At 39.8% G+C, this 25,668-nt stretch overlaps 1 protein-coding gene and 1 long non-coding RNA gene across 2 annotated transcripts in view; one reads left to right on the plus strand and one right to left on the minus strand.

Moving 5' to 3' along the window:
- LOC109927452 (G-protein coupled receptor 83-like) overlaps positions 1-6,701 on the minus strand; it is a 22,163-nt gene extending 15,462 nt beyond the window's left edge. Inside the window, exons 1-2 of the mRNA XM_020527477.2 lie at positions 6,097-6,701; positions 2,956-3,081 (exon numbers count right to left, since the gene is read on the minus strand). Of these exons, the coding sequence (XP_020383066.1) occupies positions 2,956-3,081; positions 6,097-6,522 (552 nt within the window). The 5' untranslated portion in view covers positions 6,523-6,701. The remainder of the gene's footprint in view (positions 1-2,955; positions 3,082-6,096) is intronic.
- Positions 5,926-24,832, plus strand: LOC125484841. Its single transcript, XR_007263664.1, has 2 exons — positions 5,926-5,987; positions 24,393-24,832. It is a non-coding gene; the product is annotated as an uncharacterized LOC125484841 (long non-coding RNA).
- Positions 24,833-25,668: the final 836 nt, after the last annotated feature.

The raw sequence follows: 25,668 nt of genomic DNA on the forward strand, positions 1-25,668 counted from the left end.
ATTACCCAATGTCCCAGCATCCACCCCTTATCCTAAAACCATGGCCTCTCATTCAGAAAAGCTACAAGAAGAGCTTACGCAGGGAATGAAGACATTGCAGTTAGGTTGATAAAATGCTTCGTTTAAGAAAGGGATACTCTCACAGGAACTATTAATTACTTATTGGCCAAATGTGCAGAAGTATTTTATTTGCCCACCTTTCAGATCTTTTACCTTGATGAAAGCCGAAGCTCATGAAAAGATTAACTAAAAACGGAAAACAATGCTGCACTGATAGCGTGGGCATAAACATTGTTGGATAATGTAAAAGATAATATGGCATGAACTGCGTTATGCAATTCCCTCAGTGTGCTTGAATTATTGATAAAGACTGTCAAATGTTTCCACATTTCTCAGCTTTCTATGAAGCTCATGTCAATGCAAAATATGAATATTATTTCCATACCTCTGATGCTTCCAAACACCATTATTTAGTTCTGAACAGGCAGAAGAAAACAAACTTGCTCCACTACCATTTTTTACCTCATTATTTTGACATTGCTCTTTTGAACTCTACCATCTGGTTCCTCCCACATTTCAGACAGATCACCTTCTTTGCTTGCGCTGCCATCATGCTATAGTCAAGACACATACTGTATCCTACCTCAATATGTCCACTCCCATCATCCCAAAACAGTGTAATTCCTTATCTCTCTCATATTTCCTATCCTCCAACAATCTATAGGATTTAAAAGCTAAGTATGACATCTCTTAAGTTGTTATTATATTAAATTTTTGTCCCATGGCTTTCATTAAACTTGGTGATGTCCTGTATAATGGGTCTTATTGTTTCTTAAAGGGCATAAATTAAAATACTTTCCTCCTTATAAGTTCTAGCCAATGTACTGCACTCAGATTTATGCGTTTCTAACAATATTCCCTTTCACAAATTTTTTATGTTATAGATTCATTATCCAGTGGTTGCATTTTTTCTAAACATCAGGAATTTATCACAAATTCTGTCCAATATATAAAGATTTCTTTTGGCAACCACAGTTTTAATGGGTTTCAGTTTAAGGCTTCCTTAGCTCTTACACTGCTACAAGTTTGCTTTAAGTCAAGAAGCATGATGTTTGAATTCATGTTCTCTTTTGGAACTAATTGCACAGTACTAGCACTGTACCTATGAAATAAAAGTATTTCCCCACTCCTGACTTTTGAAATAAGGTCAAATTCCACAGTCGTTTGCTGTCAACAGAGATTCAAGTTTGCAGAGGACACAGACACCGGAAGTGCAACAGGTTACAATGTCATACCACACTGAATATATGCCATATAAACAGTGGTTTGGGTTTTGGTCTTGGATTTTGTAAAGTAATTGAAGCCAGTTGTACCATGAAGAGATTAATCTAATATTATTATTTTATGAACAGAACTGCACCAGATAAAAACACATCAGCACAGAATCATTTTTTAAGTTAAATCAGAACAAAATGGTCCAATGTTTGATCCTCTGTCTGTGGCAAGATAGCTAGTAAAACTTCTGAAGAAAGGTCACAGACTTGAAATGTTAATTCTTTTTCTTCAGAGATGCTGCTTGACCTTTAGAGCATTTCCAGCATTTTCTATATTTATGTGAAATAATCAATGTTAGTTGTGAAACTGCCTGGCGATTCATATCAATTAGGATTGTGCTATAAAGATGGCATCTTTTTATCTTTAATTTTGATAGTGGTGGGAAATGGGGACAGGAATGTTCTAAATCAAGGACTGTAGAGGAATTTATGCCCTTTTAAAAACAAGTTCCTGGAACTCATTGTGATTTTGTTTATACTACTGCAATGTTTAAGCATTAGGGTGGAGAGATAAAATGGCATGACACTTAAGCGGGAGGGGTGTGTGATGGCAGAATAAGATTCAGCTAGCAACAGATTACTGATTGGTTTGTGCAAATGTGCAGCTTGATGACAGCTCTGTAATTGGCTCTGGTCAGGTGAACATCTTCAGTGTTTATAGTGAGAACCTCTGCACTGCTGGAAGAGCAGGTTCTGTGTCTCTATCTCTGCATTAAAAGTGCATGAAGTAAACCAGTTATGTTCTTCCACCAGTTGCAGCAAGTTGTTGCCTTTCACCAGTGACTGAGAGACTTTGCAATTAATGTACCAATCAGTCTGTGACTTCTGAAGAATGAGAAAAACCTGGAGAAAAGAGATCAAAGAATACAAAGTCTTCAGAAGCAAAAATAACATCTCAGTGAGCTCTAAATAGTCGTGCTGTTAAATTGTGTTTCCCTTGTTTTTCCCTCCCACCAATGTCTTATTTATTTGTTTGTGTGTAGGGGTTTAAAAGGGGATTAAAGTTTAAACAAGTTCAGGTATATGTTCATAGTTCATAGTTTTGTTTACCTGCAACTTGAACTTATTTATTCCTTTTAATCAGTAGATTTTATGAAGCACGTAAACCTGCTCAGTGTTTTCTGTTAACCTGAATCCTTCAGACAAGTCATTTGGGGACTTAGCATACTTTGATTAAATCATTAACTTCTGCATTGCCACCAGGAGTCATGGGGCATGAGAATCAATGCCCTTTCCTCAATGGGTTGTAACAATGCTCCTTGTGAAAGAAGGATTGTCATTGAATATTATGACCCCATGGTCAAATTGCCTGGCAAAAATTTGTTGCAAAAAGCTGATTTCAGAAGAATGATCATACTGATAACAGGGGAGATGAGGCAGTATTACATCAAGTTGAGGGACTGAAAGGAAGAGAAAATAGTCAAGCATGAGAGGTAACTATTTAAGATGCCTGCTTTGTATGACAGATAAGATTTTGAAAAGAAGAATTTCCAGCACTTTAAATTTCCCAATTTGTAAACCCCTTTGAATCCTTTACCATCATAGGCAGGTTGTCTGGATTTCTATTCAATAGTAGAAGCATCCTGTGTATCAATTTAGTGCTTTGGTGTTTATTCTGTACCTGATGTCGGTCCAATGCAATAGCAGTGAGTGTCAGTACTGACACATGCACAGAACAATATTGTGCAAACCGACTGACATGACACATCAGCTTCCCAAACACCCAGTTGCTATTTACGAACCGAACCTGCAAGAGAAACAGCAAGCATCATCACACTGCAATCTATATACAATCTTTTATGGATTAGTTATCTTTCATTGTCAAGAAGAAATAAAATAAAATGTGTTTGAATAGGTCACCTTAAACACAAGTTCATCTGCCTTTCACTTGAAGACAGGGGTACAGGTCCAATATACTGAAGTCAGAAAGCCACTTGCATTATACTTAAGTTAATATGTGAATGTCAGTAGTGCATTCAAGCAAAGCTGATTCTGTCTTCATTCAATATCCACACGCTGCACTTCCAGAAGGAGATGCTGAGTAAGTCGCAGGAGCATGGAACAAAAACACAAAGTGCTGGAGAAACTCAGCAGATCTGACAGATCTATGGAGAGGGAAAAAAAGAGCTGATGTTTGGAGTCCAGTAACAATTCATCAGGTCTGAAAGCAGCTAGGAGATGGTGATACTTACACTGTTGACACGACGGGGTGTGGTTAGGGAGGAAGGAAAGTGTGAGACGAATAGATGGAGACAGTGCTCAGAGAAAGAAAAAATCGTAGCAGGTAATGGGATTTCTGACTGTAATCCGGAGAAGTAATAAATGATGAATAGGTGATAATGGAAATGCGAATAGTTGAAAATGGGTTGGCAACAATCATAAAATACAGGACCAAGGGTATGAGTGGTGGTGAGGGGGACAGGGGTTGGGGGGGTGGGTACGGAGCATGGAGGGAGGCGTTCACACTCTAAACATGTTAAACTTAATGTTGAGTTCTGAGGGCTATAAGCTACCGAGATATAAGATGAGATGTTGTTCTTCCAGCTTGGGTGGAACTTTACTGGACCACTGCTGCTGGCCTAAGGCAGAAATGTTAGCATAGGAGCAGGGTGGTGTGTTAAAGTGGTAGACAACTGGAAGCTCAGGGCTATTTGTACAGATGGAGTGGGAACGTGCATGGATCCTGCCTGATGTTCATTTATCTGGACCCAGAACATACTGGCAGGTATCAGCAGCACAGATAACAGTCCAAACTAAGGATTAATGCTCATACCTTTGTGATCTGTAGGACTCATTATTGTACTCAATGGTATGGTTATTTTCTGTGCTACTGAAAACAGTCTTTGGTTAGTTTTTTCAAGAGAAAGGAAAGCTAAGCAGAGTAGAACAATATTAGAACGTTAATAGATCTGTAAGCCTATGCCGGGTTTCCCAAGTTAGAGGTCAGGACCACAAGTGGGGTCACAAGCTGGTGTTGCAAACTGCCAGGTAGTAATAGCTGGAGTTGCTCCCTTCTCTCTCTCCCACAGCTCACCAAGGAGTCGCAACAGTTTAAGCTTTGACAGGGGGTCACTCCAGTGGAAAAACTAGGGAACTGCCTCATAGGACCAATAGATTACAGACCTCAGGACAAGGAAGGGATTACAGACAATCAGCCTTAAGGAATGTGCAGCAGGCTAATTAATCCAAAAACAATGCTGGAAATTGTACCACAACATTCATACTTCAGCGTGGGCCGACAAATCAAATCAGTTGATTGAAATAGTGAAAATTAAAATCAGGTAGCCAGATTTAATATACAGCAACATTTTACAGCACTAAAAACAAAGTTATCCTTGTGGAGCCAACAAGTAACATTCTTCAATAATTGGCAATCTCATGCTGACAAAACTGTTGTTAAATGTTATCATGAAATAGAGCATCTCTTTAAGAAATGTTACAAGTAACATTGCTCATGACTAATGCACCTTCTCAAAGGCAACTAGGGATTGACAATAAATGCTGCCTACCTGGTGATGCCCATGTCCCATGAGTGAATTTTAAAAAAGTCAGATATCTGCATCCAATTGTGATCTTGACCAGCTAAGCCTGGTCCCATCAATATAATGACCAGTGGGGAAGTGGTTTTTGAGTTCATTGTCAATTTCAGAGCCATCAGCAAATTTAACTGAAAATAGAAGCTTTCTTCAATCTCAATTTACAACAATGTTAAAGACTATCAGATGCAACATGTCTGTTTGAGAATGCTAAGGAATATCAAAGAGAACTAGGGAGTTGTCAGCAGCACTGTAATCCTTAAAAACATGGAATTCTAGTCTGCTGGAAGATGCAAGCCTGTCAGGTCTAATCCCTGATTCACCGGCAACTCAAATTCTCAGATTTTAATGTGCATATTCTCATGACAATAATGTCACTTTATAGAAGATATACATAGATGAGATTAACTCTTGGAAATCTGATTGGAGTTTCTCATATGGGTGAAATGAAACCTGTGGCAGTAATATAAAGTCCATTAAGGGCACAACATCGTAAAACTGTTACATTCCAAAAACAATTGTGAAGGTTTTGTTTCCAAAATCCTGGGTACCTTCCAGGTGTAGACCTTACATTTAAAATGCCTGAACTACACAGATAGAGATACTAACACCCAACAGGGTGAACTGAATAGTGCAGGTGGATATTCAATTTTAAGATAATTGGTTTAGGAGAATCAGTTCTGTATCTTGATCTCTAATCAACCTGCCTTTGAGCCCAGCTTCTAAAGCAAACTTGGGCATCACTGAATAATCTCTAAGACAGCAAGCTTGTTAAGTGTCTCCAGATTCAGTATATTTCTTTTCAAATTTCATGACAGTTGGTGCTGGAGCTGTGGCATTAATATTTCACGAAATCTCCGTGAGAATTCACAATGATGTCCCAAATGCACAAGAGTGACTCATTACCAATTAAAATAATTCCAAATGTATTTTGTAAAACCAATTACCCACTGTCAAGATATTTTAAGTCAGCAGTGTCTATTTAAAAGCACAATTAATTGGCATGTTAGAAAAATACTATCATTAAACATAGGGCACATTTGAAAGACCCGTGCCTGACAATGCCCACAGTTGAGGACAGCTCCCAGCTCCATCCTATCCCCGAACACAATAAGAGGTGAGTTACAGGTAGTTTCTTTTCCCATTAATGTAACCTTGCTCCTGATAATTCTGGAGATTTCAGGGATGCCTCGAGGTTTAGTGCTAAGACAACAGGCAGGTCTTACCAAAGTGAAGGGGGTGTTGAGGAGTGTGATCATGATATCGGCCACCGCCAGATTGACCACGAACAGGCTGGTGGCAGAGTGCATCCTCTTGTTTTTGACCACCACCTGGCAAACCAGGACATTCCCGAAGAGCGAGATGACGATGATGACAGAATAAGCAACGATCAGCAGCGCTTTGACAGTCGGGTTCTGGGACTCGGCTTCATACTTGGTCTGGTTGCTGAAGACACCCCAATCCTCGATGGTCAGGTTGCCCCAGTTGAACAAGGAGGAGCTGTTGGAGAGGTCGTACAGAGCCGACAGCAAGTCGCTGACATTGGCTTCCTCCGGGCTCTTTCGGAAAGTGTTGGCGACATAGGGCAAAGGCAGCCAGAGATAGCGGCTCATAGCGCTCATGGAACAGCACGATCGGCAATTTCGGGGCATCTGGCTCCCGGCTCCGAGCCGATCAAATCAACCGCTTTGCAGCGCACGGTTCTGACTCGTCCCCAGTCTCTGCACCAATACAAACAAATAGCTGCAACTGGTCTCTGTGATGCAGCTCCAGGGTCCCGTCAGAGAATCCACACATCTCCCTTTTCTGAAATTTGATCTTTTCCCCCAGCATTGTGGCTTTGAGTGGTGAGCTTCCTTTATACTGAACAAGAAAGAGGCGGGTTTACCGCAACACCTAATGCGGATTCCCTCCTGCGGCCAATCCACTCCCCACTCCCCATCCCAACCCACCAGAAACACACCACATCTCCTCCCCCACAGATCTCTCCCCCCCCCCCCCCCCCCCCCCACCTCCCCGCCAAGTATTGTACCATTTAAGCCTAAAAACAAATGCTCCAAATGGTCAGAACTTCCATCACTCACCTTGTACCAATCGGCAAGTTGCATTCAAAAGTCTTTTCGACTTATTTTGTACTGCACTTCGAGAAGAGAATTTTATTTTCATTCAGTCATAAGTTACAAGACCCCCCCCTCCCCCTCTACCCCGCCCCAAGCCACATTTTATCAGATAATTCAGGAATGAATGAACATTATTTACAGATAGTGTATAAGAAAGTCACTTCTGGCTTCAGCTTCAGCCGTTAATTTATCATTTCCATTCCCACTCCTATCAACTCAAAATGACCCTTTCACATCATTTCCCCACCACTGTTGTTTCCGCAGTGATACTGAGGTGAATGATGCACTTCAGCAGCTTATAGAGCCCAAATAAAAGCAGAATACTGTGGATGCTGGAAATCTGAAATATAGAAGAAAACAGTAAGCATTGGGGTGAACTTAACAGGTCTGGCAACATCTGTGGAGAGAAAAACAGAGTTAACGTTTCACAGTCCAATATGACCAGCTTTACTGATGCTGCCAGACTTGCCGAGCTTCTCCAGCACTTTCCGTTTTATTATATTATTAACTATAGAGACCACTTGCGCTTCGGAAGTCAGAATACACAGAAGCATGTCACCAAAGACCAGCAAGCCATTTTCCAAAGAATAATATAAAGGTCCCCACTAAAATAAAAGCAAATGCTAGAGATCTGAAATGACAAAAACGCAGAAAGTGTTGAAAACATTCAGCAGGTGTGGCAGCAAATGCAAAGAGAGAAATAGAGTTTTTATTTCAAGTTCCCCCCATTTCTGCAGCTCCCTGAGATTTGAACAGAGCCACCAGGTAGAAACATCGTTGCACTTTGCTGTATTAGCTAGTCAGCCGTGAGGAGTGACCAGGAGGGCAGACCCTAACTATGTTACTTTCTCAGGTTAGAAGAAAATAAATAAGAGGTAACCTTTTAAAAAAAGAGAGAACTGTGGATGCTGGAAATCAGAAACAGACACAGGAATTGTTGGCAAAACTCAGCAGGTCTGACAGCATCTGTGGAGAGAAAGCAGAGTTAAGGTTTCGGGTCCAGAGGTAAACTTTTATTGAAGGCCAAAACCATACAGATGGATTTTGAGATAATATATTCTCACCAAAGAACAACAAAAATCCTTCCAAATGGTTCTCATGACTCACTAAGCAATTGCTGTTTTTAAAATTGGTTATAGGCAGTGGAAAACTACCAAGGTTGGAGTCCTAGTTTGTGCAGCAAGAACTCATTTTAGTGTAGCCATATGGTTGCACCTAAATTTCTGCACTGTACCAGATGGTTAAAACTAAGTCTCTTTAAAGATAATGGGGAAAAGTGGCCAACTTCACAGGAACAAAAGCCAGGACCAGGCAATGCTCTGGAAGCAGAAAACTGTTGCTTAAAGGTTGCTTGACCTTTGTAGTTATCAAGGCGACAAAATTAAAGACAGAAGGGAGCACAAATGAAACAGACTCCCCTGTCTATACAACCCTTGGATAGATTATCTTAAAGTCACAAGTGTCTTGGGCAGGAGTTAAACTTTCCAGAACCTTCAAGAGAAAATATGTAAAAATAAGTGTTTTGAAGACATCAACAGGGTTATCTAGGACCAGTCGTCACAGAAACAGGATCCTGAGCTCAGAACTCAGAGAAGAAGAATAGACCTACCTGAATGACTGAAGCATTGCCAGCTATTCCTCATCAGTGTGGGCAATGCCTATGTCTCAGTCGTGAGTCTGAGGCAGCTAGGTTTGTAATCCGGCACACTGTTATGCTAGAGTTAACCTGACTGAGTGATAAGGAAAGAAGTAGATTGCAATAACAGAAAAGTCTGTAATTGTGTTCACCGGCATTGATCTACAGAGAGCAACAGATAACATTACCTAGGATGTAGGTTTGGCATTTGCATTGTGGTGTTACAGAATGGAAAGATTTATCAAAGGTTGAAAGGTTTCAATAGGATAGATTCTGGGAAGTTATTTCTCATAATGGACAAATTAAGAACATGGGGATGTAATTTTAAAACTGAAACTAGGTTATTCCAGAGTGAAATTGAGAAGCCAGTTTAGACACAAGGGTCCATTGAAGCCTGGAGCCAAAAGGCTGTGGATGTTGGAGATATTGGATCTTGCAAGACTCAGGTCCAAAGATTTTCTTTATATAAATGTAACAACGGAAATGAAGCCCTGCTGGTAATGGAGAGCCATGGTCTAAATGAGGCTTAAGTGACTGAATGATCTAATCTATTCCTAAGGAGTAAAGAAAGCAAGTTTATCCCACACTCCTGATACCTGATGATTTCTGTGGGGAATATTCTGCATTGATTTCAAGCAATGACTGAATTTAATGGAGCATGACCATTTTACATAGCCCCAAGTACAGAATAGTTACCAGTGCTTACTATACTCAAATATGAGGAATGATCGCTCATGGCCCAAAAGGCTTTCTTGGAACCTTACCACCAGTAAAATTAAGTGTGTTCAGGGAAAGAAAGAACAAAACTCTGAAAGGATCTCATTGAGCTTAATCAACTCAGTTAAAATAAACAGGTTTCTCAGAACACATTTTTGCTTATTAATGCCTCATGAGTTGAATGACGCAAGAAATTGAAATTAAGTGAATTATTATCATAATTCAGAGTTAGAAATAGTGTGTATAAAGCATTGCTAAAATAACAGGAAGCTGTTCAACAATGAGCGATTGATCTGAAATTTGTCTGTCTGGAGGGAAGTTATAACGAATAATGATAAAATTATAACTAAATACAATTAAAATTGTGTTAAAATGTGACCATACAGGGCCAAACTTTGTGTTAGCTGTATGATATTTAGGGTTGCATGCCATCTGGTAGTTCATGCTTTGCACAGATATTTCTTGGTATACAAATGGTTAGCCCATATGTACACTGACAGTTACTCTAATATCAAATCATATGAAAACAAGGCATTGAAGAAGGTTGTCTGAACTATCAATCCTATATCTTATTCAAACCATTTAATTCTCAGTTGAAAAATTCTGCAAAATTATTGTGAGTACTTTGCGTTGGTATTCACCCAGGAGAAGGATATGGAGGATAGTGAGATTAGTGTGGAGCATGCTAATATGCTAGGGCATTTTGAGATCAAGAAAGAAGTGGTGTTGCGTGCCTTGAAGGGCATTAAGGTGGATAAGTCCCCAGGGCCCGATGGTATCTATCCCAGACTTGTGAGAGAGGCAAGAGAGGAGATTGCTGGGGCCTTGACCAAGACCTTTGTATCCTCATTAGCCAATGTAGAGGTCCTCGAGGACTGGCGAGTAGCTAATGTTGTTCCTGTGTTCAAGAAGGGAAATAGGGACAATCCAAGAAACTATAGACTGTTGAGTCTCACATCGGTGGTTGGTAAGCTATTGGAGTGGATTCTTAGGGATAGGATTTACATACATTTGGAAAAGCATGGCCAGTTAGGGATGCACAGCATGGCTTTGTACAGGGCAGGTCATGTCTTACTAACTTGATTGGATTCTTTGAGGACGTGATGAAGGTGATCAATGAAAGTAGGGCAGTTTTGTTTTTAATTCATTTACGGGATGAGGGCGTCACTGACTAGCCAGCATTTATTGCTCATCCCAATTGCCCAGAGGGCAGTTAAGAGTCAACCACATTGCTGTGGGTCTGGAGTCACATATAGGCCAGACCTTTCCTTCCCTAAAGGACATTAGTGAACCAGATGGGTTTTTTCCAACAATCGACAGTGGATCCACGGTCATCATTAGATTCTTAATTCCAGATATTTATTGAATCCAAATTCCACCATCTGCCATGGTGGGATTCAAACCCGGGTCCCCAGAACATTGTGTGGGTCTCTAGACTAACGGTCCAGTGATAATACCACTGGCCATCGCCTCCCCTTGTTGCCTACATGGAATTTAGTAAGGCCTTCAACAAGGTCCCTCATGGTAGACTCAGCTAGAAGATTAAGATGCATGGGATCCAAGGTGACTTGCCTGCGTGGATACAGAATTGATTTGCCCATAGAAGGCAGAGGGTGGTGGTGGAAGGTTGTTTTTTGGGCTGGAGGTCTGTGAGTAGTGGTGTTCCTCAGGGACCACTGTTGTTTGTGATACATATAAATGACTTGGATGAAAATGTAGATAGGCGGGTTAGTATGTTTGCAGATGGAGTTGTAGATAGTATAGAAGGTTATCAATGAATACTGCAAGAAATGGATCAGTTGCAGATATGAGTGGAGAAATGGAAGATGGAGTTTAATCCAGATAAGTGTGAGGTGCTGCACTTTGGGAGATCAAATGTTAAGGTAAAGTCTACAGTTAATGGCAGAAACCTCAACAGCATTGATGTACAGAGGGATCTTGGGGTTCAAGTCTATAGCTCCCTGAAAATGGCCACGCAAGTAGAGAGGGTGGTAAAGAAGGCGTAGGCCATACTTGCCTTTATTGGTTGGGGAATTGAGTACAAGAGTCAGGATGTCATGTTGCAGCTTTATAAGACTTTGGTCAGGCCACACTTAGGGTACACCATTCAATTCTGGTTGCCACATTATAGGACGGAGGTGGAGACTTTGGAGAGGGTGCAGATAAGGTTTACCAGGATGCTGAGATAACAAAGTGTAGAGCTGGATGAACACAGCAGGCCAAGTAGCATCAGAGGAGCAGGAAAGCTGACGTTTCGAGCCTAGATCCTTCTTCTAGGCCTGAAACGTCAGCCTTCCTGCTCCTCTGATGCTGCTTGGCCTGCTGTGTTCATCCAGCTCTACACCTTGTTATCTCAGATTCTCCAGCATCTGCAGTTCCTACTATCTAGAAAAACTTGGGTTGTTTTCTCTGGAGCAGTGGAGGCTGAGAGGAGACTTCATATAAGTCTACAAAATTATGAGATGCATACATAGGATTGATGGCCAGAATCTTTTTCCCAGAGTTGAAATGTCTAAAACTAGGGTGGCATGCATTTAAGGTGAAAGTGGGAAAGTTCAAAGGAGATGTGAGGGGCAAGATTTTATATAGAGAGTGGTAGGAATCTAGAATGTGCTGCCAGGGATGGTGGTGGAGGCAGATATGATAGGGGCATTTAAGAGACTTTTGGATAAGCACATGAATATGCAGGAAATGGAGGGATATGGACCAAAGGATTAGTTTAATTTGGCGTCATGTTCGGCGCAACATCATGGTCCAAAGGGCCCATTCCTGTGGTGTACAGTTCTATGTTCTACTGTCTGTAGTCCAAAGAAAAATGAAGAAGAACTGAATATCAATTTTGACCGATAAATATGCAATACATAACCTTGCTCAGCTTCTTTCTTGGCATAAACACAGAAAATGCTGTAGAAACTCAACAGGTTTGGCAGCATCTGTAGAAAGAAAAACTGAACTAACATGTTGAGTCTGGTATGACTTTTTTCCAGAAGTTCTTTAGTCTCACTCCTGATCTCATCTTTATCAAGCTTTCTTTTCAGGTTTGTAATCAACACATCTGACCCTTTGATATTTAGCATAGTTTTCTTACTTTTTTTCAGAGTCTACAGCTTGGCACCTTAGGAGAATGCTATAATATTATAACAAGAAGTAGCATTGTCCTTAAAACCAAAGAACAGCAAAATACCCAGAAAAGACTTACAGAGATATACTTGTCATTGCAAACTCTTTCCCCATAAGAAATTAACTTTCTATTTATCACGACCGTCACTTATCAGTGTGAGATCTTGTGGCATGGTGGGTAATGCCACTGTCTGTAAGCTTGAATGGCCAGGTTCAAATTCCACTCAGGCCTTAATGGCCATGGTAAGTGTATTCATGCTGATTAGCAATCTTCATAATCCTTCTAGTATGTCTTTGGCAGGTGGTAAGAGTGTGTGAGTCTTCTGGTTAGTCATGCCTGATATAAAGTGATGCCCTTCAAGCTACAATCTCTTGTGACAGGCTGGTGAGCTGTTAGAATCATAGAATCCCTTTAGTGCGGAACCAGGCCATTTAGTCCTTCAAGTCCACTCTGGAGGACATCTCACCCAGACCCACCTCCCCCCACTACCCTATCCCTTTAACTCTTCCTTTGGCTAATCCACCTAATCTACACATCCCTAGACTCTATGGGCAATTTAGTATGGCCAATCTTCCTAACCTGTACATATTTGGACTGTGGGAGGAAACCCACACAGACATTGGGAGGAAACCCAAACAGATATTGGGAGAATGTGCAAACTCCACACCAACAATCACCTGAGGCTGGAATTGAACCCGGGTCCCAGGTGCTGTGACGCAGCTGGGCTAATCCTTGAGCCACCGTGCTACCATTCTGGAGGGAAAACAATAAACTAGCTATGGAAACAGGGTGTTAAGCATTTGCTTTGTCTGTCACCTGTGTCATTAGTTGCAAGAAAACCTTTACCAATAATTAATATTTTAATTGTTTCTATTTTAATTTTCATTTGATCTCATTCCTCTCCTGGAGATGCAATCTCAGACTAGCTTACAATTACTGGACATGTAAACACACCAAAGGTCATTGGATACTTTAGAATCATAGAATCCCTATAGTGCAAAAAGACGCCATTCAGCTAATTGAATCTATAACAATCCTCCAAAGACCAACACATCCCCATAACGATGCATGGCGTGTTTACCTTGGCTATGCTATGGAGCAATTTGTTTTTTCAGCATGGCCAACCTTTGGACTGTGGGAAGAAATGGGAGCACCTGGCAGACACTCCGCACAGCTAGTCCCCCAAGGGTGGAATCAAAACCAGGTTCCTGAGAACTGAGACAGCAGTGCTAATCACTGAGATTTCCTGTGCCTGCAATGCATTAATTTCCTTCCTCTAAAAACTTTAAACTTATTCTGTAATATTTAACCAAACTATTTTTGGTGAATTTCAAGCTAATCAGGCCAAAGAAAAAAAAAGTTTAATTTTTGAACAATTGGTGTCAGCATCAGATAATCCTAGCTAATGCAAATTACGTATCAGATGAAAACAGAACTATGTGATACCGAGTATAAGGAAAGACTGAAAAATCTGGAGCTCTTTCTTGAGAAAAGGGAAGATTTAAGAGTGACAACATCAAAGTTTTTAAAATCACAAGGAATTTTATAAAATGGATGTAAAGCAGATGTTCCCACTTGTGAGGGAATCCATAGCCATGGATCATAAGTGAAAGTGCTAATAGGAATTCTGAATAAATGTCTTTACTTAGAGGATGGTTAAAAACTGAAACTTTGCTACTGCATGGAGTGGTTGAGCTGTATACTGTAGTTGCATTTAAGAGGAAGCTAAATTTATAAATGACAGAGAAAGGAGTAAAGGTGTCCTGATAGGATTCTTTTAAGGTGGGTGAAGAGGAAGCTATTTTACAATATAAAGACAGGCACGGACTAGTAGTCTAATTTCCTTTCCCTAGTTTGTCAATTCCTCCTAATTTCTTGTCATTCCATGGAACCAATTTGACTTCAGATGAGCACTCCTACTCAGCTGGATGACATTTTTCTACTTATTATAGCTATCTCTGAAAGAGCTTGCCAAACAGAGTGAGGCTCAGACCTGTAACTCCATATTGAACATCTAAAAGAAAAAAAATTGAATGATAGTCAGAAATATATTGTATATGAAATTTCAGGCCCAAAAACTAATGTTACAATTTTATTTTGCAAGATAATAGAAAAATCCAGAGCAGCAAGTAATTGTGCAGGAAATTATTTCCAAGTCATTTAGTGTTTCAGTCTACCTCTGTTGAACCACAGTAACTAGAGAGCTAGGACTGACTCATACAATTTCACTTTTGAAATCAAAGACCAGGTGTGACAGTGAACATTTTCCAGATTTGACAGTGAAGGGGAAGAAGCGTCTTTTGTTCTTGTTTTAAGTTCTCTCGCCTTCTCTCCTGAAATGATGACTCATGCTGGAGTGTGCTTCCACAGGTACCAGTTGCCTTCTGATACAACCTTCATTTGTGTGAGCCGCGTCGGCAAACATTGGCAGGACAACAAGAGACTCACTGCTGATTGCAATCCTGACCAGAATAAAAGATTTCTAGTTGTAGTCAGTGATGAAGGGAGAAAGGATTTGATGGCCTCATTTTAGTGAAGAATGTTTTGAGGGGCAATGGAGCTGGATTCTTTTATCCCAAATGGGAGCAAGAGCAGACAGGGGTGGGAGTGGTATTCAGCAACGTTGGTGCATATGTCAACTTGCCAGAGGCAGGATCAGCAATGGCAGGGCTATCTGGCTACAAACAATGGGGGCAGCAAAATAATGAAGACCAATTAAGGTCGTTGTCAGTTGCCTACTGGAATTTTCCAATTGGTCACTAGACTCACCAAAGCATAATGGATTAGACCAATTGCCTTGAGGTGGCCTCTCAATGGTAAACTAGCCTCAAGAAAAGCTTTGAGACCCTTCCCAGATGCTTGGTCTCAGCTGCAGACAACCCTGCAGAACGGGTACTATCGATGCCATGGGATATTTTAATAGAAAAATTTACAAAGCTGCAGAGAGGCACCTCTAATTTGGCACACCCAAAAATAAGGATGCTCTTAAGGTCCCTCATGGTAGATGTCAAGAAAGTAAAAGCCCATGAGATCCAAGGCAAAGAAGCATGTTGGATATAAAGTTGGCAGAGAGGCAGGAAGCAGAGGGTGATAGTAGATGAGATAACAAGGTGTAGAGCTGGATGAACACAGCAGGCCAAGCAGCATCAGAGGAGCAGGAAGGCTGATGTTTCAGGCCTAGACCCTTCTTCAGAAAAGGTGATGGTAGATGGATGTTTCTGAGACTGGAAGGCTGTTTCTTGTGGGGTTTTGTAGAGCTTGCTTTTGGGCTCATTGTTATTTGTTGTCTAGATTAATGATTTGATTTTAAATGTTTTGGGAATGATCAATAAGTTTGTGGATGACATGAAAATTGGTAATGTGGTAAATACATTAAATAAATACATTGAGGAAGATAGCTGCAGAAAGATAATATCAGCTGGGCAGAGTAGTGGCAAATGAAATTTACCCAGAAAAAGTGTAAAATAACACATTTGGTAAGGTATTAGACTATGAATGGTAGGATCCTGGATAGTACTGGAGATCAGACGCACCATAGTGTGCATATCCACAGATCCTTGAAGATTGCAGGGCAGGTAGGAAGATAGTTAGAGGCATTTGGATACTTGCCCTTACTAGCCAAGGCATAGACTACAAATCAAGGAGGTCATGCTACAACTGCATAAAATGCTGGTTAAGGCACAACAGGATTACTGCATGCAGTTCTGGCCACCACATTATAGGGAGGTTGAGATTGCATTAAAGTGGGTGTAGAGGATATTTATCAGGATGCTACCTTGGCTGGAGGGCCTAAGCTATGAAGGAAGATTGGATAAGCTGGGGCCATTTTCCTTGGAATAGTGAAGTTTCAGAGGGGACCTGATAGAGGTGTATAAGGGCATAACAGGGGTGGATAAGAAGGCAAAAATTAGCAGGGTCATAGATTTAAGTTAGGATGTAGAAGGCTCAAGGAGAGTTGAGGAGAAATATTTTCATCCAGAGAGTAGAGGGAGTCTGGAACTCAGTGCCTGTAAGTGTAGTTGAGTGAGAAACACTTGGAACATTTAAGCAGTTTTTTTACATATTCACTTGCATTGCCATAGCCTCCCAGGGCTGTGGGCTTAAAAGCTGGAAAATGGGATTAATGTAGTCAAATATTTGTTAACCAACACAGACAACAATAGGCTTAATGAGCCTCTTTCTGTGCTGTAGTTGTATCTGAGGATTTGAAACAACAGCTTGACAAGGAGCTAATATCATATGATAGAGGAACAGGATTCATTACACTTTCAGACATGGGCCGCAGTGTTCTGATGTCCTGAAGTCCATTGAGAGTAGATTGTGGGAGTTCAGGCAAGCGTGTATTGGAATAGTTGTGTCGAGAGGAAATGAAAGCATGGATGAGGATATTAGCAGTAGATGAGCTCAGACAGGGATGAAAGAAATCAATGTTTCTGTGTTGGAATGAAGCAGTCTCAATGCTAGTTTGAATAACAAGTCAGAAGCTCATCTCAGGATCAAATGTGACATAAGATTGTGAACAGTGTTAAAACCAGGAGAGGAGAGTTGAAATTACTGGCTTAACTCTCTCACTTCTCATTTGACAGTAATAGGATTTTGCTTTTGAATTTAGAGAGGATTTGCCAATTTGCTAAGTTTTCCACTATTTATGTTTTCAGACTATGAAGAATGTACACAGACAGATTGCCTTAGGTTAAACAAAGCACCATGTAAAGTTCTTGGGAGTACCTTAGATAAAATGGTAATGTCATACCATTCATAGGGTCATATGCGTTCGTTTGGGCCTGCAAACTCAAACAAGCATAGAATGAAGGTTTGCGTACAAGGCTTTTAATAGTCCATGAAGGTTAAGACAAGCGAGTGTGTGGTTATTTGTCCCTTAACTGATGTCATTGTGGTGAGTTGTACGTCATGTATGAACGTATAAAATTAGGATGAGAAGTAGACCATTCAGCCCCTTGGGTCTGCTCTGCTACTGAATATGATCATGGCTGATCTAATTATGTTTCAACTTCCATATTCCCATCTACATCCAACAGCCTTTGATTCCCTTGCCTAACGATCCACCTCTCTCTTAGAAGTGCTCATTAATTCCTTTCCACTGCCTCGTGAGGCAGAGTTCCAAAGTTGCACAACCATCTGAAAAGAATTTCTCCACATTGCTATTGCAAAAAGGTTACCCCTAATTTTAAACAATGTCCCCTAGTTCCTTATTGACCCACAAGAGGGAACTTCCTTCCACACACAAGAGGAATTATTGCGTATTTTTAAGAGAGAGGTGGATTTTTAGTCAAAGGAATCAAAGGCTATTGGGGCTAGATGAGAATATGGAATTTGAAACATAATTAGATTGGCCATGCTCATATTGAATAGGGTCAAAAAGAAACCTGTTAAGACCATCCAGAATCTTATACATTTCAATCAGTTCACCCCTTGATCTATTAATCTCCAATGATAATAAGTGCAACCTGTCCAATATTTCCTCGCAAGACAAACAACCTATTTCATGTATGACAATGTGGCTATTTATTTCACCTGCTCTCCTGAATGTGGTTGTATCAAGGAGATTTCAACATTTTAAAAGATGTTGGTTTTCTCTCAGGGTTGGTCAATTTTGCAGAACTGGGCACACCAGAGAGAGAGGGTAAGGCAGACAGACAGACAGAGCACACACACAGCTTCACAGCCTGTCTTCAGCACTGTATTGTTTTAATCTCTTTTCCTTCTTGGTAATACCATCAAAGTCCTCTCCTCATTTGTATATTCCAGATGTATTGGTAATTGCTTCAAAACAAGTAATTGCGTTTTGATAAAAGCACAATACTGCAGGTGCAGGAAATCTGAAACATTTTGATTTCTCATTTCAGAAACATTTGAAAAAATGCAAGATGGTGTGAACCAATAGGAATTGAGATCTTTCAAATGCTCCAGGCGTTTGATTGCCTATTTTGAGCACACTTGGTGAACTGCAAAATTGAATCATTTGCAGACTGACTGATTAGACAGCTTTAAAAAAAACAGAATTGTCTGTTGATTGTAATCAGTTTTTTAAACACATATTTGGAATTGTGTTTTTAGAGAAAATGAAAAAATGTCCTCGTAACCACAAATGGACTTAATTGCAGACTGTTACAATGGAAAGTGATGAAGTCTATAGTTGGGAATTGGAGTTTGGATCAGGGACCTAAGTCAGTAATTTCAGTATTCTCAATAGTGAATTGGAGGAATTTATGCTCATCCAGTACTGAAAAGCAAGCTTCTGCTTTTCCAGTGCTGGAGGGCAGGCTACTACCTTTCCACCTTCAATTGATGCCCATCATATTTAATAAATAATGAGTGCTCCTATTGGAGAAATTCACTGCTCAGCAACTTCTTCATGCACTTTTGAACTTCTCTCACCTCCCTCACCCCAGTTGACCAAGATGTAGGGGAAACATTGGCAAAATTCCTGCCCTTTGCATCACTAAATAGCAGTTCCAAATCAGACTAAACCAAAATGTTCCTTAACTATCTTAGCTAAAATCAACTAATTTAGCACAATGTGGTGATGGATGGGAAGTGACAAATTGCTCCAGTTGCTATACGCAGTGAATTTGTCATTGTTTCTCGTAACGGTACTTTTACTTGAAAATTCTAGCAAAATTTTAAATGCTTCCCAAAGAACAAAATTTCAATAGAACTGCAATCACCGTTCTCTTGCACTGTTTTGACTTGGATTAACCTCACACTCACCAAATATATATGGCAGAGGTCCAATTAAAACAGGGTGAAGTCAGTAAAACTGTTTGGAAATCATAAACAAAATAAGCTTGATGAATAATGCAGCTTTACCTTGAAAGGCAAAAAGAGGCGCTTGTAAAATAATAATACTATAGTCTATCTTTCTTGTTGCACATTTTAGTCTTGTAATAGACATTCTGTCAGATTTACTGATGCCTTATTATCATCTGTATTCATTAGGTTCAGAAACTAGCCATTCATACCAATATCCCATAGAATGAAACATCGCAAAGATAAATGCTGGGAACACTCAGCGCGTGGCATCTGGTAATTAGCATTTTAGGTTAATGACCTATCATCCACATACAATGCAACTTTAGGTTTCTAGCTACTGGTCTTCACGGAGAACTTAATTTATCAACAACCACAACAAGATGGTAGATTGGCATTTTGCTTTGTATAAAGAGGAAGGGAACAAAACTATTTCTGAGGGATAACAGTATCAGAGAGACAAGCAAGAATACAATAATCTCCTTTTGCAAAATCTGAGGGCATGGAAAATTCAAATCAGAATCTTTCACTTTAAGTGAGAATATTACAATTTTAAAGTAGCCCTACCTGGTTTCCTTTATAATCATATATACAACTGTTTAATGCAGCTGAATTATTGTTGAGAAATCGATTCTGTTTCTGTATCCAAAGATGTTTTAAAGATTAATGTTGATTTCTCATGAAAGACTGCAATGCCTTTTGAAGATATTTGTTTGTAACAAGAGGGCACTCTGTGGGTTTGCTTTGATAATTTCAGAATGCAGACTCTTTGATTTAAACCGCAGAAGTGCAGCGTACATAAAGTTTCATTGATAGATGGATTTTAGGAAATTAAGGCACAGTGCACAATGAAAATTAAAACTATTTTGTTACATTTGATATATATGTGTAATTGAGCTACACCTGACTATTTTATTCGGTAAGATTGTTATCAATAGTTACTGGGGTGCTGGTTTCCAATTGCATTCTGCTGGATGTGAAAAGGCTGCTTTGCATGTTTAGCATGTAAAACAACATCTTTCCTGCTTTTATTTTCAGCTTGCAATTGAAAGCTTTGAAACTTTGGATACCCCATTCAGGAACAGTAGGTAGTTTTGATTTTGTGTGTTATTGTAAACATGGGCAATATCAAAGAGCTACCCAGTATACATCTGTCCCAAAATGAAAATCAGGAGAGATGTATAAAAATGAGTTTGATATTGTCCATTTTATTCAATTGTCTGAGGCAATATTACTCCCCAGAGAACATATTGGACAGAAAATTTAAATGGAATTTGGACATGAAAGATACATTCTGAAAGAACTCTGTAGCAAATAGCTATTGGATGGTTTTGCAAAGGGAGAGTGATTTCCAGTGATGTTCCACAAAACTCACTTTTAGGTTCTTCAGTGTTTGTGAAATATGTTCGTGTTTAGACTAAAACATAGGATGTATGATTGACGAATTTGCAGATGAATCCAGAATTATATCAATGGTTTGGTTGAGTGGACAGTAAAGTCATAGGTGGAATTCAATCTGAAGTAATATGAGGAACAACGTTTGACAAAAGTATACACAGTCGGAAGGGAGATATTAAAAGGAGTAGAGAAAAAGAGAGAGCTTAGATTGCAAGTCCTTGAAGTGCAAGAATATAGAAACAGAAATAGGCCATTCAGCCTCTTGAGCCTATTCCACCATTCAATAAGATCGTGGCTGATCTGTGGCCTAACTCCATATACCTGCTTTTGGTCCATATCATTTAACACCTTTGCTTAACAGAAATTTATCTGCCTTAGATTTAAAATTAACAACCGACACAGTATCCACTGTCTTTTGTGGAAGAGAATGCCAAACTTCTATTGCCCTTTGTGTGTATAAGTGCTTCCTAACATCTCTCCTAAATGGTCCGGCCCCAATGTTTAGACTATGCCCCCTAGTTCTAGAATCTCCAACCAGTGGAAATAGTTTTTTATCTACCCTGTTTTTTTCCTGTTAACACCTTGTAGACTTCAACCAGATCAATGCTTAAGCCTCAAAATTCGAGAGAAAACAGGGCTAATGCGTACATTCTCTCCTCATAATCAGAGAAGAACAGGCATCATTTTTGTAAATCTATAGGTATTTCTCCTATAACACAATAGTTGCTTTCTTGTGTGACCTCACACAATAGAAAATCGTGCTATAGAAAATCGCCATAGAAAATCGCATTATAGGGAGATCGCTATAGAAAATCGTTATACCTGTACAGCAGAAAGTTTGCGTCATCCAAACAACATCCACTGTTCATCAATCATGTTACAGCTAATTTGCATTAACGAAACACATGTTATAGCAGAACTACCTGTATGTTTTACTCCCTTTCAAGGCCAGTATATCCTTCCTGTGGTGTGGTGGCCAGATCAGCTCACAGTATTCCAAGTGGGGTCTAACTAGGGTTTCGTAAAACTGCAGTGTATCTTCTGCATTGCTATACTCCAGTCCTCTAGATATAAAGGCCAGCATTCTATTAGCCTTCTTGATTATTTTCTGCACCTGTTCATGGCATTTTAAAGGTGTATTCACCTGAATCCGCAGTTCTCTTTGTACATCTAATGAATTTAACTTTATGTCATCTAGAAAATACCTTGATCGATCCTTTTTTCAGTCCAAAATGGATAGCCTCACACTTGCTTACGTTGAACTCTTCCTGACACAGTTTTGTCTATTCACCTAGTCTATTAATATCTCTTTATAATTTTATGCTTTCATCCATGCTGTTTGCAATGCCACCTAATGTTGTGTCATCAGCAAATTTGGATTTATGATTTTCTATGCCATTATCCAGCTGACAATAAACAATGTGAATAATTGAGGCCCTGGCACAGATCCTTGTGGGACACCACTTCCTGTCAATTTGAGTACCTATCCATTATTCCTACTTTCTATCACCTGCCAATCAACCAATTTCCCAGCCATGTCAGCAACCTGCCCTCAATTCCATGGGCTTCTACCTTAGTTAACATTCTCTTCCAAGGGGACTTTATCAAATTACTCTGTCGACTACCTTAATCACCTCTTCAAAAATTTCAGTAAGGTTTGTCAGGCATGATCTGTCTGTCATGAGTCCGTGCTGGCTTTTCCTGATTCACTGAAAACTTTTGAGACATTCGTATGCCCTATCCATTGATTATAAACTCCAACAATGTTCTTACCACAGATGTTGGGACTGGTAGATAAGATGTTAAAGGAAGAATATGTAATGTTTTCCCATATTGGATGAGGTATATAATGCGAAAGGAGTGATGTAATTTTGAAACTGTATGAAATATTGGTTAGGCCACAGCTAGAATTTTGTTTACAGCTCCAACCATGTCATTCCCACATGGGAAGGACATAATTGCATTGATGTGAGTTCAGAGATTTACAAGAATATTGCCAGGACTTGAAAATTACTGCACTGAAGCAAGATGGGATGAAGGGAATGGGGTGGGATGTCAGGGTGCAGGGGAGTGCAGGAAGGGGAAAGGAGAGTGTTGGTGCAGGTGACCCTGGACATTGGGTGTAGAGACGAGCTGGATGCAAGGCTTTCTACTGGGATTCAGATCATGTCCAAAGTATAAAAATAAAGAATAGAATAGAAACACCCTTTCATCCCTCATCCTTTTACGCATTCCCTATGCCCCATCGATGTCATGTTACCTACCCAGCTCCCATGGTCTATCCTGGATGATAGGTATATCATCCAAATGATGAGGTATATCTGCAAAACAATCAATATAACCCTCCTGCCACGTGCCAAAAAAATCTCAATGATCCCTCATGTGTTCATGCAGACTATAACTTCTCTTCAAGCGAGCATATGAAATAGGTGCAACAGTAGGCCATACTGCCCCTCAAAGCCTACCTCCAGTAACCTATCACCCTCTTGCACATCAAAAATCTATCTACTACTGTCTTAAATACATTCAAAGACTTTGCTTCCACTTCTTACACACACACACGCACACATACACGCACGCACACAGGAAAGAAATGGGTGTTATGTATGGAGAAAAACTGGAAAAGCTCTTCACAAGATCTGCTGAGATGGTTTTAATTCTGATCAGAGCATTGTTTCTCAGTCTTCCTTCTCCAGTTGCTTTCAGTCGTTTGCAAGAGGCTCAGGGTAGCCCAGTCACACTTGTAAAAATGGTTTCTGACATGTTAATTCAAAATCATAGATTACAGCCACTGTTGAAGGAAAAATAAATTGGTTTTCTTGAGGCTTAACATGGCTTTTACTGCAGAGAGCATCAGAGCTCCTGAGTTGGAGGAGGTTTGAAGGCTTCTCTCTATCTTGTTCACAGTACCAAGCTATTCAGCTACCTGAGAACTAATCATATAGATGTTGGCAGGCTGAAGGCCTTTCTCATCAGTAATTAATCACTAGTCCAACAACTAAACAGCTACTTGTTGCCGGCTGAACCTCTATCAATACGTGCTCCTTGGCACCAACTCATCTGAAAACTAAACTGTAACCATTGCATGAACAAACAACTATATAAGCAGTGTTCACAATGTATGTCAGGTTATTTGCTTTTAAAACCTTCAGTAATCCTTGATCCTTAAAGCATTCCTTTTCCCATTTTTATCCACAATTAAAAACATAGAAAATTTAAAAAATGACAGTCGTTGGGAAATCAAGGGTGAATCATTGATAGCAGAATTCCTAGCCTCTGACATACTCTTGTAGCTACAGTGTTTGTCTCCTAATCCAGTTCAATCTCCAGTTAATGGTAACCTCCAGGACGTTGATTCAGCAACAGTAATACTATTCAGTGCCAAGGGGCAATAATTATATTCCTCTTGTTGGAGTTGGAAAAATGTTTTCACTCAGAGGGTGGTAGGTGTCTTGCACTCTGGTAGTAGAGGCAAAAACCCTCAACTCATTCAAAAGGTGCCTGGGTATGCAGTTTAAGTGGTTTAACCTACAAGGTTACAAAACAAATGGAGGAATGTGAGATTCAGCTGGCTTACTCATATTTTACCTTGAAAGATATAACTAGCCAAGTGGTTCTGTGCTGCAAACTTTCTATGATTCTATACAATTCACACAATTTACTCAGATCTTGTCAATGTTTTATACAAGCACATTATTTTCCCTTTGCCCACGTTCATAGGCTCATAGTGACTCATGTTGTCATGTTTGTACATTCCAGATCTAAATACATCTAGATGCAGTACACACATCTTTGGGATCTGTGAGACACCAACAAAAGCAGCAACACCAGCTAATTTGATGTTTTCCAGCCCGGAGACATTAAGTAAATCTGTAATGTAATTGACAATGCTTCACCCTTGCTGAGATGAACATAGAGCAATGATTGAAATGGTTATAAAACAGCATGGCTGAAAACGACATCATAATGTTGTGGGATAATTCACAACGCGAAGACTAAGGAGTGGGGTTTCCTGAATCTATCCATGAAATAATTCATTGTATATCACTTGAATGATGCATTTATACTCCAGGCATTGCACAAGCTTGATTCTGATAGATATCTTTGTGTTACTTCATCATTTGTGAAGTCTGTGTGTTCACAAGTTTTTAATTTGAAAATGGAAAATCAAATGTTAAATTAAAGTATCTCGTAACAAAGTGAAGATCAAAAGATTGTGACTTAATTACATCACAATACTGAGTGCAGTTGATGGAGATACTTGTAAATGAATGATCTCTGTGCTAAAGAAAGGAAGATATGTAACTTATTTTCATACAAAATAATGACAATACTTGTTAATGGAGATTTAAATGTTGGGTTTTTTTTGTTATTCTTTCATGAGACATGGGCATTAGTGACAAGACCAACATTTGTTGCCCATCTCTAATTTACTCTTGAATTGACAGGCTTGCTAAGTCATTTTCAGAGGGCAATTCCGGGTCAAACGTTGCTGTGGATCTGAAGTCACAGGTAGACCAGACTAAATCGGGATGGCAAGTTTTTTTCCTTAAAGGACATTAGTGAACCAGAAAGATTTTTAGGACAATCGATTCTTGTTTCATGATCACCATCACTGAAACATGCTTTCAACTGCAGGTTTATTAATCAAATTTAAATTCTACTAACTCCTGTCGTGGGGTTTGAACCCAATTCCCCAGAGCATTAACCTGGGTTTATGAATTATCTGTCCAGTGAACACTACAATACCACCTCTCCTTTAACTGCAAAAAATTCTTTAAGCTGGAGGAGAGGAATAGAACTTCTTCAAGGTGGGTTAACAGAAATTGCTGGAAAAGATCAGCAGGTCTAGCAGCATCTGTGGAGAGAAATCAAAGTTAATGTTTCGGGTCAAGTGACCCTTCCTCAGCACTGTTTTTGTTTATAAAATTCTTTATCTTTAAGAGTTTGAGCACAATTTTTCTTTTATAAATGTGAAGTGTAGTGGAGTTGAAATAAGACTTAGAATAGCTTTATGTCAGTGCAACTCAATGAG

This window comes from Rhincodon typus, chromosome 14 (genome assembly GCF_021869965.1).
Source record: "Rhincodon typus isolate 14 chromosome 14, sRhiTyp1.1, whole genome shotgun sequence".
Classification (NCBI taxonomy): domain Eukaryota; kingdom Metazoa; phylum Chordata; class Chondrichthyes; order Orectolobiformes; family Rhincodontidae; genus Rhincodon; species Rhincodon typus.